This window comes from Borostomias antarcticus (genome assembly GCF_949987555.1).
Source record: "Borostomias antarcticus genome assembly, chromosome: 25".
NCBI lineage: Eukaryota > Metazoa > Chordata > Actinopteri > Stomiiformes > Stomiidae > Borostomias > Borostomias antarcticus.
Window position 1 is genome coordinate 917,501 of NC_140258.1, and position 15,662 is coordinate 933,162.

The 15,662-nt window shown below is 51.2% G+C and overlaps 1 protein-coding gene across 1 annotated transcript in view; it reads left to right on the plus strand.

The window, feature by feature from the left end:
* The window catches only part of LOC311325894 (protocadherin-15-like), a gene marked incomplete at both ends in the record, with an annotated part of 380,555 nt that overhangs the window by 180,680 nt on the left and 184,213 nt on the right, over positions 1–15,662 (plus strand). Inside the window, one exon of the mRNA XM_084458712.1 lies at positions 10,804–10,897. Coding sequence (XP_084314838.1) covers positions 10,804–10,897 — 94 coding nt within the window. The remainder of the gene's footprint in view (positions 1–10,803; positions 10,898–15,662) is intronic.

Consider the following 15,662-nt stretch of genomic DNA (forward strand, 5'->3'; position numbering starts at 1 on the left):
GCATACTGCTCTATCATACTGCTCTATCATACTGCTCTAGCATACTGCTCTATCATACTGCTCTATCATACTGCTCTACCATACTGCTCTATCATACTGCTCTAGCATACTGCTCCATCATACTGCTCTATCATACTGCTCTATCATACTGCTCTATCATACTGCTCTATCATACTGCTCTATCATACTGCTGTAGCATACTGCTCTAGCATAATGCTCTACCATACTGCTCTATCATACTGCTCTATCATACTGCTCTACCATACTGCTCTATCATACTGCTCTATCATACTGCTCTAGCATACTGCTCTATCATACTGCTCTATCATACTGCTCTAGCATACTGCTCTATCATACTGCTCTATCATACTGCTCTATACTGCTCTATCATACTGCTCTATCATACTGCTCTAGCATACTGCTCTATCATACTGCTCTATCTGCTCTATCATACTGCTCTAGCATACTGCTCTATCATACTGCTCTAGCATACTGCTCTATCATACTGCTCTATCATACTGCTCTAGCATACTGCTCTAGCATACTGCTCTATCATACTGCTCTATCATACTGCTCTACCATACTGCTCTATCATACTGCTCTCAGTGTTTGCTGTCTGCTGAGGGGGAGCAGGGATGTGAACTGTTTAAACTAAATAAATCACATGTATTTAATTGTATTATTTTAATCATTGCTTCTTTTCTTTTTTTATGCAACTCTACTTTGTAAAATTCAAAGCTTGGGATGCTACAATTATAATCTGGAAGTGTCTGCTCTGCTCCACTAGTGTGACACTCTCATTGAATTGCTATTCAGATTCAGGGGCAAGGCTCCTGATCCTCTCCTTCACTCTGTCCTCGCGCAGCAGAGAGGGTCACAGAGCAGCAGAGCGGGTCACAGAGCAGCAGAGTGGGTCACAGAGCAGCAGAGCGGGTCACAGAGCAGCAGAGAGGGTCACAGAGCAGCAGAGTGGGTCACAGAGCAGCAGAGTGGGTCACAGAGCAGCAGAGCGGGTCACAGAGCAGCAGAGAGGGTCACAGAGCAGCAGAGAGGGTCACAGAGCAGCAGAGAGGGTCACAGAGCAGCAGAGTGGGTCACAGAGCAGCAGAGCGGGTCACAGAGCAGCAGAGCGGGTCACAGAGCAGCAGAGTGGGTCACAGAGCAGCAGAGTGGGTCACAGAGCAGCAGAGAGGGTCACAGAGCAGCAGAGTGGGTCACAGAGCAGCAGAGAGGGTCACAGAGCAGCAGAGCGGGTCACAGAGCAGCAGAGTGGGTCACAGAGCAGCAGAGCGGGTCACAGAGCAGCAGAGTGGGTCACAGAGCAGCAGAGTGGGTCACAGAGCAGCAGAGTGGGTCACAGAGCAGCAGAGCGGGTCACAGAGCAGCAGAGTGGGTCACAGAGCAGCAGAGAGGGTCACAGAGCAGCAGAGCGGGTCACAGAGCAGCAGAGTGGGTCACAGAGCAGCAGAGAGGGTCACAGAGCAGCAGAGTGGGTCACAGCCTCACAGCACAGAGCAGCGGTGTTCACGTTACAGCATGACGAGCTCCAGAGTTCACAGATTGCCTCATTAATGGCATGAGGTTCCCCAGCTATTAGCATTGGGTTTAAATCCGAAATATTGCCAAATAGGCGCTTTTGCTTTTGGTAATCCTCCGCCACCGTCTAGAGTAACCAGCTGAGCAGCCCTCAGCCCTTTCACTTTCCTTCCTGAACGTTCTTTGCAAATTATTTTACAACTTTTTTTTCCGTTAGATTTGTGTTCGCCCCAAATGTTTGCAAAAATAAGTGAATGGTGAAAGAAATGGACTGACAGAGCGGTTGGGGAGTAGCAGAGAGAGGAAAGGGAGGAGCAGAGAGGAAAGGGAGGAGCAGAGAGGAAAGGGAGGAGCAGAGAGAGGAAAGGGAGGAGCAGAGAGGAAAGGGAGGAGCAGAGAGAGGAAAGGGAGGAGCAGAGAGGAAAGGGAGAAGCAGAGAGAGGAAAGGGAGAAGCAGAGAGGAAAGGGAGGAGCAGAGGGACAGAGAGAAGCAGAGAGGAAAGGGAGGAGCAGAGAGGAAAGGGAGGAGCAGAGAGGAAAGGGAGGAGCAGAGAGAGGAAAGGGAGGAGCAGAGAGAGGAAAGGGAGGAGCAGAGAGGAAAGGGAGGAGCAGAGAGAGGAAAGGGAGGAGCAGAGAGAGGAAAGGGAGGAGCAGAGAGGAAAGGGAGGAGCAGAGAGAGGAAAGGGAGGAGCAGAGAGAGGAAAGGGAGGAGCAGAGAGGAAAGGGAGGAGCAGAGAGAGGAAAGGGAGTAGCAGAGAGGAAAGGGAGGAGCAGAGAGGAAAGGGAGGAGCAGAGAGAGGAAAGGGAGGAGCAGAGAGGAAAGGGAGGAGCAGAGAGGAAAGGGAGGAGCAGAGAGAGGAAAGGGAGGAGCAGAGAGGAAAGGGAGGAGCAGAGAGAGGAAAGGGAGGAGCAGAGAGGAAAGGGAGGAGCAGAGGGACAGAGAGAAGCAGAGAGGAAAGGGAGGAGCAGAGAGGAAAGGGAGGAGCAGAGAGGAAAGGGAGGAGCAGAGAGAGGAAAGGGAGGAGCAGAGAGAGGAAAGGGAGGAGCAGAGAGGAAAGGGAGGAGCAGAGGGACAGAGAGAAGCAGAGAGGAAAGGGAGGAGCAGAGAGAGGAAAGGGAGGAGCAGAGAGAGGAAAGGGAGGAGCAGAGAGGAAAGGGAGGAGCAGAGAGGAAAGGGAGGAGCAGAGAGGAAAGGGAGGAGCAGAGAGGAAAGGGAGGAGCAGAGAGGAAAGGGAGGAGCAGAGAGAGGAAAGGGAGGAGCAGAGAGGTAAGGGAGGAGCAGAGAGAGGAAAGGGAGGAGCAGAGAGGAAAGGGAGGAGCAGAGAGGAAAGGGAGGAGCAGAGAGGAAAGGGAGGAGCAGAGAGGAAAGGGAGAAGCAGAGAGAGGAAAGGGAGGAGCAGAGAGGAAAGGGAGGAGCAGAGAGGAAAGGGAGGAGCAGAGGGACAGAGAGAAGCAGAGAGGAAAGGGAGGAGAAGAGAGGAAAGGGAGGAGCAGAGAGGAAAGGGAGTAGCAGAGAGAGGAAAGGGAGGAGCAGAGAGGAAAGGGAGGAGCAGAGAGAGGAAAGGGAGGAGCAGAGAGGAAAGGGAGGAGCAGAGAGGAAAGGGAGGAGCAGAGAGGAAAGGGAGGAGCAGAGAGAGGAAAGGGAGGAGCAGAGAGGAAAGGGAGGAGCAGAGAGAGGAAAGGGAGGAGCAGAGAGGAAAGGGAGGAGCAGAGAGGAAAGGGAGGAGCAGAGAGGAAAGGGAGGAGCAGAGAGGAAAGGGAGGAGCAGAGAGAGGAAAGGGAGGAGCAGAGAGGAAAGGGAGGAGCAGAGAGAGGAAAGGGAGGAGCAGAGAGGAAAGGGAGGAGCAGAGAGAGGAAAGGGAGGAGCAGAGAGAGGAAAGGGAGGAGCAGAGAGGAAAGGGAGGAGCAGAGGGACAGAGAGAAGCAGAGAGGAAAGGGAGGAGCAGAGAGGAAAGGGAGGAGCAGAGAGAGGAAAGGGAGGAGCAGAGAGGAAAGGGAGGAGCAGAGAGAGGAAAGGGAGGAGCAGAGAGGAAAGGGAGGAGCAGAGAGAGGAAAGGGAGGAGCAGAGAGAGGAAAGGGAGGAGCAGAGAGGAAAGGGAGGAGCAGAGAGGAAAGGGAGGAGCAGAGAGGAAAGGGAGGAGCAGAGAGGAAAGGGAGGAGCAGAGAGGAAAGGGAGGAGCAGAGAGAGGAAAGGGAGGAGCAGAGAGGTAAGGGAGGAGCAGAGAGAGGAAAGGGAGGAGCAGAGAGGAAAGGGAGGAGCAGAGAGGAAAGGGAGGAGCAGAGAGGAAAGGGAGGAGCAGAGAGAGGAAAGGGAGGAGCAGAGAGGAAAGGGAGAAGCAGAGAGAGGAAAGGGAGAAGCAGAGAGGAAAGGGAGGAGCAGAGAGAGGAAAGGGAGGAGCAGAGGGACAGAGTAGCAGAGAGGGAGAGAGACGCACGCACACTGCCCCGACCACAGGATATTGCAGTACCTTTAGACGGCAGGGTATCGCGGTACCTTTCTAGTATCAGTGTACCGTGCAACACTAGTAGGGACATCCACTGGAATGAGGAGAGAGAGAGAGGGGGATGTCTCGGAGTGGGAGACAGAGAACAAACGCAGACCCCAGCCCTGCCAGACACACGCTAACAGCCTCTCCTCCTCTCTCTCGTATGCTTCTCTCACTTAGCTCTGGGCTCCGTGAGGATGTGTTGCTGTTGTCCACTATTGTCTTTTCAGTCATTTATTTAGGTTGTTTACTCTAAATCTCTCCGGCGGAGCTAAGGCATTTTGTTGGGTTAGGGATGAGGGATGAGGGATACTGAGGGGTGATTACTTCTCAGTGAGAACGGTGTCTCTGTATCTACCCCGGTGGGAGGCGTCTCTTGGTGCTGCCGCTGTCATCCCTCCCCAGCTGTCATCCCTCCCCAGCTGTCATCCCTCCCCAGCTGTCATCCCTCCCCAGCCCCATACTGTATGACTGACGTCCACTTCAAACCTCAGACTCTCTGACCGCTCCTCGGAGGCTAGATAAGTTAATTGCAGTTTAAAGTGCATTAAACAACATGGCCTCAAGTTACACACCTTCTAGACGACTGAACCAAGTGAGGCCAGAGGTGATAACAGCAGATCATGAACCCAAGTTTGAACCCAAGAGCACTATTAAAAGGTGCCATGGGGGCTCAGTGGAGTAGGAGAGGCGCTGGAGGTGTTTAGAGATACTGGGACCTACTGTACCCTTCAGGTGCTGGTCCGGTGTGCTATGAGTGGATGGATAATTAGGTGGTCATGCTCGCTGGACGAGCGGGAGGGAATGCAGAGCCCTCTTCTTCTTCTTCTTCTCTCTCTCTCGCACTTGTCAAGCCCCAGAAGTCCCTGGCCGCGCTGCCGAGGCCTGCAGCTCACCGACGCATGGTCACATCCACGCCACATATGGCGCTGCCTCGATACGGCTGATATGAGTAATGAGCACCGTGGTCTATTACTCCCTATAAATGGGTCAGGTTCCCCTGAGGTTCTGGGGGTGGACAGGGACAGGGAGGGAGGGAGGGAGGGAGGGAGGCAGGGAGGGAGAGAGAGAGAGAGAGAGAGAGAGACCGAGAGAGAGAGACTAGGACAGATGACTGCAGCAGGTCTACTTGTCACAGCACAGCACCATCCACCAAAACCCAGACTCTACACACCTGAGACAAACCTGCCTCCAACCAGACAGAGCCATCATCTAGCTCCACACCTGCCTTCCTACTGCAACCAGACAGAGCCATCATCTAGCTCCACACCTGCCTTCCTACTCCAACCAGACAGAGCCATCATCTAGCTCCACACCTGCCTTCCTATTGCAACCAGACAGAGCCATCATCTAGCTCCACACCTGCCTTCCTACTGCAACCAGACAGAGCCATCATCTAGCTCCACACCTGCCTTCCTACTGCAACCAGACAGAGCCATCATCTAGCTCCACACCTGCCTTCCTACTGCAACCAGACAGAGCCATCATCTAGCTCCACACCTGCCTTCCTACTCCAACCAGACAGAGCCATCATCTAGCTCCACACCTGCCTTCCTACTGCAACCAGACAGAGCCATCATCTAGCTCCACACCTGCCTTCCTACTGCAACCAGACAGAGCCATCATCTAGCTCCACACCTGCCTTCCTACTGCAACCAGACAGAGCCATCATCTAGCTCCACATCTGCCTTCCTACTGCAACCAGACAGAGCCATCATCTAGCTCCACACCTGCCTTCCTACTGCAACCAGACAGAGCCATCATCTAGCTCCACACCTGCCTTCCTACTCCAACCAGACAGAGCCATCATCTAGCTCCACACCTGCCTTCCTACTCCAACCAGACAGAGCCATCATCTAGCTCCACACCTGCCTTCCTACTCCAACCAGACAGAGCCATCATCTAGCTCCACACCTGCCTTCCTACTGCAACCAGACAGAGCCATCATCTAGCTCCACACCTGCCTTCCTACTGCAACCAGACAGAGCCATCATCTAGCTCCACACCTGCCTTCCTACTCCAACCAGACAGAGCCATCATCTAGCTCCACACCTGCCTTCCTACTGCAACCAGACAGAGCCATCATCTAGCTCCACACCTGCCTTCCTACTCCAACCAGACAGAGCCATCATCTAGCTCCACACCTGCCTTCCTATTGCAACCAGACAGAGCCATCATCTAGCTCCACACCTGCCTTCCTACTGCAACCAGACAGAGCCATCATCTAGCTCCACACCTGCCTTCCTACTGCAACCAGACAGAGCCATCATCTAGCTCCACACCTGCCTTCCTACTGCAACCAGACAGAGCCATCATCTAGCTCCACACCTGCCTTCCTACTGCAACCAGACAGAGCCATCATCTAGCTCCACACCTGCCTTCCTACTGCAACCAGACAGAGCCATCATCTAGCTCCACACCTGCCTTCCTACTCCAACCAGACAGAGCCATCATCTAGCTCCACACCTGCCTTCCTACTGCAACCAGACAGAGCCATCATCTAGCTCCACACCTGCCTTCCTATTGCAACCAGACAGAGCCATCATCTAGCTCCACACCTGCCTTCCTATTGCAACCAGACAGAGCCATCATCTAGCTCCACACCTGCCTTCCTACTGCAACCAGACAGAGCCATCATCTAGCTCCACACCTGCCTTCCTACTGCAACCAGACAGAGCCATCATCTAGCTCCACATCTGCCAAAGGCTCTGTGATACACGGGAACAACAGAACAGTTCAAGTCATCTGATATCTGATAAGGCCAGCCTGTCTCTACCACATCTGATCTGAGACCAGCTTGTCTCTACTCCACCATTCTGACCGCCTGCTCTCTGCTGGGCTGTTCATCAAGATGCTGTCTCCTCTTCCTCCTCCCTCCCTCATCCTCCCTTCCTCATCCTCTCTCACTCATCATCACCATCATCATTATCACCTGCACAACCATCATCATCACCATCATCATCATCATCACCACCACCATCATCATCATCATCGTTGTCATCATCATCGTCATCATCATCACCATCGTCATCATCATCACCATTAGCATCATCATCACCATCATCACCATCACCACCATCTTTTTCACTATCATCGTCATGGTCATCATCATGTTTGCTGTATGTTGTTCATGACTGTTTCCTGGTCTAGCTCCAGAGGCTTGATTAGGCCCTGATGGTGGTCATATAAATATTCATGAGCTCCATGGCAAGACCGCGGAGAGCACATGCATAGTGTGTGTGTGTGTGTGTGCATGTGTGTGTGTACAGTATATGTGTGTGGTGTAATCTCCCGAGGGCACAGGGGTGGAGCACAGCAAAACAATGTCCACTCACGCACATCGGTGCATTTATTGAAATAAACTGAATGCAAAAACTCCAAACAAGAAAACATTATCTCCAGGGTTAGCCTGGGTCCTGTACTCCCGGTGTCTTCTCCGCGGGATGAGGTCAGGGGTTCGGCTTCTGCTCCTGAGGGTGACAAGAAAAACATTTGTTAGCAGGTTCAAAAAGACAGAGTGACAGGCCATACTCACTAAGGGCGTCTTCTCACCAGTCCACTTATTTGGTTCCCACCAGATTCAAAAATCAATACTTTTTTTTAAACTTTTTTTTCCCATCTGTCGCTTTCACACCCATTCTTGGGTTCTTGTCTGGACCAATTGATGAGTTGATGAAGCGAACCAAAATGCACGCTCATTTCACTTATTGGTCAGATGTGTCAGGGGCGGGACCCACCAACTGCTCTGTAATTGGTCAGAATTACCTCCTCTGCACTCCAGGGGCCTCATTTATAAACGTTGCGTAAGTACAAAAGCGTGCGTTACCCATGCTGAGCAACTTTCTACGCAACTTTCGGTATTTATAAAAAACGAGCTGAGCGATAAGTTGGCGGAAGGTGTGCGTAACTCTACGCACACTTCGACCCTCCTTTAACTACGATAAGCACGTTTCTGGAGAAAGGGGAAAACGCGACTCCGATGGCAGAAGGATGAAAGTCTGTGACACAGATGACATATTGAATAATAAATACATCGGTCGCTGCAAGAAACCCTCCAATGTGTCACACAGTTTAAACGGAATCAATCGCCACCGTAGCCTAATCACGAAATAATGTCTATGCTTTGGATGTGTCTGTGAATTGACCCATTTGTGTCATAATATAATGTTATGTTGTAGGCCTATTCATTTATAGGCTATCCCGAGAAGCATCACAGGCAGTAGCCTATGAATAAAAGCCACATTACGTTGATAACACGACACGACACGAGCCTATAGGCTTATCATAGTAATGATTCCGTATGTCGATGGCCTACAACTATAATAAGGCCTATACCGCACCAAACAAATGTTGCATTCGGCGTTGAAGTATATTTATTCAGTTAAGAATTTATTTAGTTAATTATTATCCACCTATTCATTCGTTAATGTATTTATGTATTTATAGCCTATATTTGATTAGGCTTTTATGTAAACCAGAATGACCACTGAGGCAAGCCGAAATTACAATGATGTTGAGCGGTGAATGGAAATGTCCTACTTGAGGCAACTGTAGGCTACATTAGGCTATATTGTACATCATCATATATCCTCATATTGTCTTATGATTGTCATGTAGCAGGCATGCGAGGAATGTGGGCCTAAAAACGCATGTCATTCCAATGCTCACATGCCGCTTTGGAAGAATTAGCTGTGCGCAAAACAGCGCATGGAGGTGATGCGTCTCCAAATTATAAGAACACAAGGGAGCAAGTTAGATTATTAATTTGCCGAATCGTCATGTGTGTAGCTATAATTACGCTTTATAGAATCACATGAAACTCATCCATGGACCCCATATATTTACAAGACCTTGATACAGGCAGTGATATAGCTGGATTATAGTAGGCCATGACGCACGGGGCCTTGGATATGCCGGGACTTGGCACAGATGTTCTAATATGTGCTTGGCTATCCCGCAACATCCATTAGAACACGCAGCTTCTATATGCCTACAGAATGTTTTGAGAAAGTATGTGAAATGCATGATATCCCGGAAAATACACAAATTGTCTGCTGCAAAGAACCCTCAGATCTGTACAGTTAAATTGGGGATACTTGCCGTAAGTAGTCACTATAGGCCTACATGTTTGCATTGTTATGGATGTCATTGTAAATTGACCCGTTTATACGTTGATAAGTTAGGCCTTTTATTCATGGGCCACCCTGTGAAGCATTAGGCTACGTGCAATATAGATCCAAACCCCATTACCCATGCAAGAACACTATAGGCATGATTATCAGTTTGGATATAAGCAGCCACCTAATAAGGCCTACCGCACTAAACGAATGCCAACATAGCCCGCATGATAGATAATTGATGATAATCTAAATGGGACCACTCAGGCCTAACAGGTGCTCTTATCAGTCGTGCACATGTGAAATCATCGTTCCGAAAAGATCCTTTTGCGGCGTCTCTAACCTCGTTGACCAATACCTCCACCTCGCATCGGTAAAATGTCTCTTTCTCTTTCTGCCTTTTGCACTTGGCTCCATTGTCGTTGCATAATGTATTAGGGGCGTATCACTGACCATTTATAGGCAATTGTGGGCGTTAATTGGGGTGTGATCAGAACGCGCGTTCACGCGCGCCAAGTTAAGTGTTGATTGTGATTTATAAAGGGCAGCTGGCGTAGGCGTGCCTGAGTGAACATGGGTTGTGATACGCAGCGTTTTATAAATTACTTACTTAGCTAAGCAAACTTAGTTACGCGGATTCTACGCAACGTTTATAAATGAGGCCCCAGGTCTGTCCATGATTCATCTTTGCGGAAGTGTTCGCCCCACAATGCACTGGGCAGCTACCTACAAGAGCTGGTATAATCCAATAATGTGTATTGTTTTCTCTAGTTAGGTCAAATGGAGGTTGGATCTTGTTCTCACCACACAGGGTTCACTTGGGACCGGGAGGGACCACCTCTTCGAGGAGGTCTCGGTACGGTCGTTTTGGTGCGCACCCGAGTGCGATGGCTGCATTCACACCTGCCCAAACGAACCGCACCAAAGGGGAAAGAGGACTCTGGTACGGTTTAACCAAACTAAACACAGCAGGTGTGAAAGCACTATGAGTCCATCGACTACTGAGAGACTCCCAGCTAGGCCTTTAGCGGCCTGTAGGCTCATTAGCCGTCCGGCCCTGATTGGGAAACTCAGCGCAACTGGGGAGTATGGTTGCCCGGGCAACTAGGAACGGTCGGTAAACCCCGTCGATCACCTGTCTCCGCTGTCCATGGTGCTGATGAGGATCTCGGAGCTGGGCAGCATGCATCTGTACTGCAGCCATGTGCCACCGGTATCTATAAGCATCACGACTGAATGTAGACTAATCCTGTCCTACAGCTCTGGATACATATATGAGATATCAGATATGAGAGGAGCAGAGAGAAAGAGAGAGACCAGAGATACCAGCATCAAACCCACTTTGGATGAAACGGGGCGGGGGGGTGAATGAGCCGTCGCAGCCGTTCTGTAACACAGTAAGCTCTGGGGGTGCTACAGTCTGTACTAATGTTCTTGGTCTGATGTTGTCCCTCCCCTCCCTCCCTCCCTCTCTCCCTCCTCTCCCTCCTCCCCCTCTCTCTCTCTCCCTCCCTCCCTCCCTCCCTCTCTCCCCCTCTCTCTCCCTCCCTTCCTCCCTCTCCCTCTCTCCCCCTCTCCCTCCCCTCCTCTCTCTCTCTCCCTCCCTTCCTCCCTCTCCCTCTCCCCCTCACCCTCCCTCCACTCCTATCCCTCCCTCTCTCTAGTATCGGTCTGCTGCTTCTGGACCAGCCCCTGGACCGGGAGACCACGGACCAATACCTGCTGATCGTGACCGCCTCTGATGGCAACCCAGGGGGGGTGAGCACCTCTCTCTCTCCTCTCTCCCTCCCTCCCTCCCTCTCTCCCTCCCCTCCTCTCTCTCTCCTCTCTCCCTCCAGCCAGGTCTCTCATCAACCCAGGGGGGGGGAGCACCTCCCTCTCTCCTCTCTCCATCCAGCCAGGTCTCTCATCAACCCAGGGGGGGGGAGCACCTCCCTCTCTCCTCTCTCCCTCCAGCCAGGTCTCTCATCAACCCAGGGGGGGGGAGCACCTCTCTCTCTCCTCTCTCCCTCCAGCCAGGTCTCTCATCAACCCAGGGGGGGGGAGCACCTCTCTCTCTCCCTCCAGCCAGGTCTCTCATCAACCCAGGGGGGGGGAGCACCTCCCTCTCTCCATCCAGCCAGGTCTCTCATCAACCCAGGGGGGGGGAGCACCTCTCTCTCTCCTCTCTCCCTCCAGCCAGGTCTCTCATCAACCCAGGGGGGGGGAGCACCTCTCTCTCTCCTCTCTCCCTCCAGCCAGGTCTCTCATCAACCCAGGGGGGGGGAGCACCTCTCTCTCTCCTCTCTCCCTCCAGCCAGGTCTCACATCAACCCAGGGGGGGGGAGCACCTCTCTCTCTCCCTCCAGCCAGGTCTCTCATCAACCCAGGGGGGGGGAGCACCTCTCTCTCTCCTCTCTCCCTCCAGCCAGGTCTCTCATCAACCCAGGGGGGGGGAGCACCTCTCTCTCTCCCTCCAGCCAGGTCTCTCATCAACCCAGGGGGGGGGAGCACCTCTCTCTCTCCTCTCTCCCTCCAGCCAGGTCTCTCATCAACCCAGGGGGGGGGAGCACCTCTCTCTCTCCTTCCAGCCACGTCTCACATCGGTGACACATCATTGTTTATCCAGTTTCTAAATGCCTGCTCACCGTTCACTATGAACGGGGGAGTCGGGCTCGTCAGCTGGGATTGGACCTCCTTGGCTGGGTTTGTCCCAGAAGGCATTGCACTCAGCTCAGCTTCCCGTCAGTCAGGGCTTGGGAGAACGCAGGGCACCGTCAGGGAGTAGCCTGGCGGTCATGTTTACATTCATGAAGCTTCTCTCTCTGCATGCATATATGCACACACACACACACACATGCACACACATACCTTTGTTTGAGTGTGTGTGTGTGTGTGTGTGTGTGTGTGTGTGTGTGTGTATATGTTTTTGTTTGTGTGTGTGTGTGTGTGCATATATGCATGCACGTGTGTGTGTGTGTATGCGTGCGTGCGTATATGTGTGTATGTGTGTGTTGTAAAGGTTGTTTTAATGCGTAGCTTGAAGCCACCCGCGCAGCTAGTATAGCGTTTGTCGGGTTATCACTCCCTCCCTCCCTCCCTCCCTCCCTTACTCCCGGCAATGTTGGCCTGCATCTCTCTGTTGGCACCACGAGAGTCAGTAGTCCCAGCACACCTAAATCAAGACAGACACCAAAATCAGCCCACCAATCTCTACTGCACAAGTAGAGTAGTGGTCAGAGCACTGGACTCCCACCCAGGAGACCGGGGTTCAAGACCCGGTGGGGATGACTTTATGGGATTATACCCCAAACCTCCACATGTTCATCCTTTCACTCCAACCTTTTTATCCCTTACCTAAATTCCACAAGTAGAGTAGTGGTCAGGGAATCATCAGTGTAACTGCTTTAGCCACTGACCGCTACCATTAATGTTATGGAAGCTGCTGCTAGTTGTTGTGAGCTCATGAGCTAACTGGCTATCCCACTCTCATTGTGCTGGATTAGCATTGGAAGCATTGGAACAGATGTGTCCAGGTGACAAGACCTATCTTAATTTATCAGACATTATTTAATGTCATTTCACTTCACAGCTATTCAGTAGCATGACTAGCTTCCATCCTACCAGTCCTGAACAGAAACAAGCCAGACACGCACATAAGCCAGGCTGGGCCCGGCCTGGTTTGTGAAAGCCTCACATGCTGATAGGTTGTCCACTGATGTGTCTCCAAATTAAAACCTCCTAACTTTGCCTTCACATCCCACACTTCTGAAACGCACGACCGGTCCAGTGAAAGGTTTGAAGAGTGTGTGTGTGTGTGTGTGTGTGTTTGCGTGTGTGTGTGTGTGTGTGTGTTTGCGTGCGTGTGTGGGTGTGTGTGTGTGCGTTTGCGTGTGTGTGTGCGTGTGTGTGTGTTTGCGTGTGTGTGTGTGTTTGCGTGCGTGTGTGGGTGTGTGTGTGTGTGTGTTTGCGTGTGTGTGTGTGTTTGCGTGTGTGTGTGTGTGTGTTTGCGTGCGTGTGTGTATGTGTGGGTGCGTGCGTGTGTATGTGGGTGTGTGTGTGTGTTTGCGTGTGTGTGTGTTTGCGTGCGTGTGTGTGTGTGTGGGTGTGTGCGTGCATGTGGGTGTGTGTGTATGAGGGACAGCAGCAGGGGAAATGAACACTGCAGCGTCGGAGTGAGACTGACAGAGACATAAAGAGAGACACCTGACCTCTCACCTCTGACTTCTCTCAGTGAGACGGTGGTCAGGCTCTGATCTCACCTTCACCATGACCCCTTGACCCCTTTAGCTGCTGTGGCCCTAAGGTGTGTGTGTGTGGGGGGGGGGGGGTTGAGAGAGAGAGAGACAGGGAGAGAATGTGTGGCAGAGAAGGAGACGGAGGGAGAGAGAGATGGAGACGGAGGGAGAGAGAGAGAGAAATGTGTCTGTAATTAGATCTTCTGTAACCATGGGAACCTGACGGACAGGTTCCCATCACATGCAGCACCACGCATGTAATATACATGATCCGCTGCCTTGTGGCCTAGCCTACATTGGCAGAACGTCCAGGGAGCTACGCACCAGAATAAGAGAACACAGAAGCAGGATCAGAGCTGGAGATGAGCGTAGCCCCGTAGCAGCCCGCTTCAAAACAGCAGCGCACAACGTTAGCGCCCTGAGGTATTTAGGAGTGGAGAAGGTAGAGAATCCACGTAGGGGGGGAGACTGAGAGAAAACTCCTCCAGCGTGAGACTTTTAGGATTTATAAACTCAATACCATGTCACCTAAGGGACTTAATGAGGAGTTTGACATCCAAACGGTGTAGCCTACATTGTTGTAGGCCTATTCATTGCACTGTGATAAGTCCCTATTATCTTTTTTGTATCTGTATCTAGATGGATGTATATAGGCTATTCATAATGTCATTATTATGTGTTTATATATGTGCAGCCTCTAACTGCACCTTTTATCCTAATTGACTGGCACATGATGTCAGATGTGATGTCACAGGCTCTCAGCCTGTATATACCAGCTACCTGTCATTAGAAGCTTTGAAGTTTCCTGATGAAGACCTGAGGGTGGAAACGTTGCGATATTTGACCGGGAGAAATCAGTGTGCGGATCTTTCCTCTTCTCACAGCCTGACGGACCAGTCCCCCTCAGACCCCAGCCTCCCCCTCAGACCCCAGCCTCCCCCTCAGACCCCAGCCTCCCCCTCAGACCCCAGCCTCCCCCTCAGACCCCAGCCTCCCCCTCAGACCCCAGCCTCCCCCTCAGACCCCAGCCTCCCCCTCAGACCCCAGCCTCCCCCTCAGACCCCAGCCTCATCTCACATTCAGAAAGAGAGAGAGAGAAAGAGAGAGAGAGAGATGAACCCCAGCCTCATCTCACATTCAGAGAGAGAGAGAGAGAGAGAGAGAGAGAGAGAGATTAACCCCAGCCTCATCTCACATTCAGAGAGAGAGAGAGAGAGAGAGAGAGAGAGAGAGATTAACCCCAGCCTCATCACACATTCAGAGAGAGAGAGAAGTTGAACCCCAGCCTCTTCACACATTCAGCGAGAGAAAGAGAGATTCACATAATTTACTTGTCCCATGTATATTGTCTACAAGGGTCCGCTTTGCCCCTATGTTCAAAGTGTCACTTATCAGCCCACCTGGTAAGTGGGTGGGTTTCTGATAGCCTACTCGGGCAGGATGAGAAGACTCGCCCAGTCCCTTAACAGTCTACATCCCAGAGTCCACCCTGCTTCCACCCAGACAGCACCCCCCCAATGACCTGAAAAGAGAGACACCGTCAGGGGTCGCTATCGGTTAATGACTGCTCTTCTCCGTGAGATGAATGTTGGTGTGGTTGCTGGGAATGGTTTTAACGACTCGCATGCTTAAGTCCTAAAGGTGTGTCTTTTACTAGCAGAGGCAACCAATAAGAATGATGACATGCTTCACCTAACCTTTTACAGGACCTGAACTACTTACTATGTTTTGTGAATGACAGGATATAATTTGTTTTATAATGCTCAATATGCATTTTATTTAGAATAGAATAGAAAAGAATAGAAGAATATTGCTAGGCAGATTCATGCAATATGGGATATAATTGTATCAAATCAACATATAATAATGGATAACTGGTTAGAGAGAGGATCTAAACGAAGGCTTATCTTCATTAAACCTCCCTTTACAACCCTGTTCCTACAGAACCTAATGAACTTTGGAAAGGCTTTTTGATGAAACGATGACCAGTTTTGACTGGTGAGCCAACGCCCTCATCCTGAGTGGACATGACTCCCTGGTCTCATGGTTGGAGGGTAGGGATGGTGATCCTTTCAGTCCCTCACTCAGCAGTTACCATGACAGTTTGTATTTGTTCTTGTGCTCTACTCACACGCTGCTCCGTGACGTCAGCGTTTCATGATGTCCGATCTTAATTTGACTCAGAAGCTCCACTTTGGGAAAGTTCCAGTTGCGTGAGGTCTCAACTTTTTTCACTGCAGACAGAGAGAGGACCATCTAGTCCATTCCTCAGCAGTTACTGTACTCGGAAGGGAGATTGCTCAGAA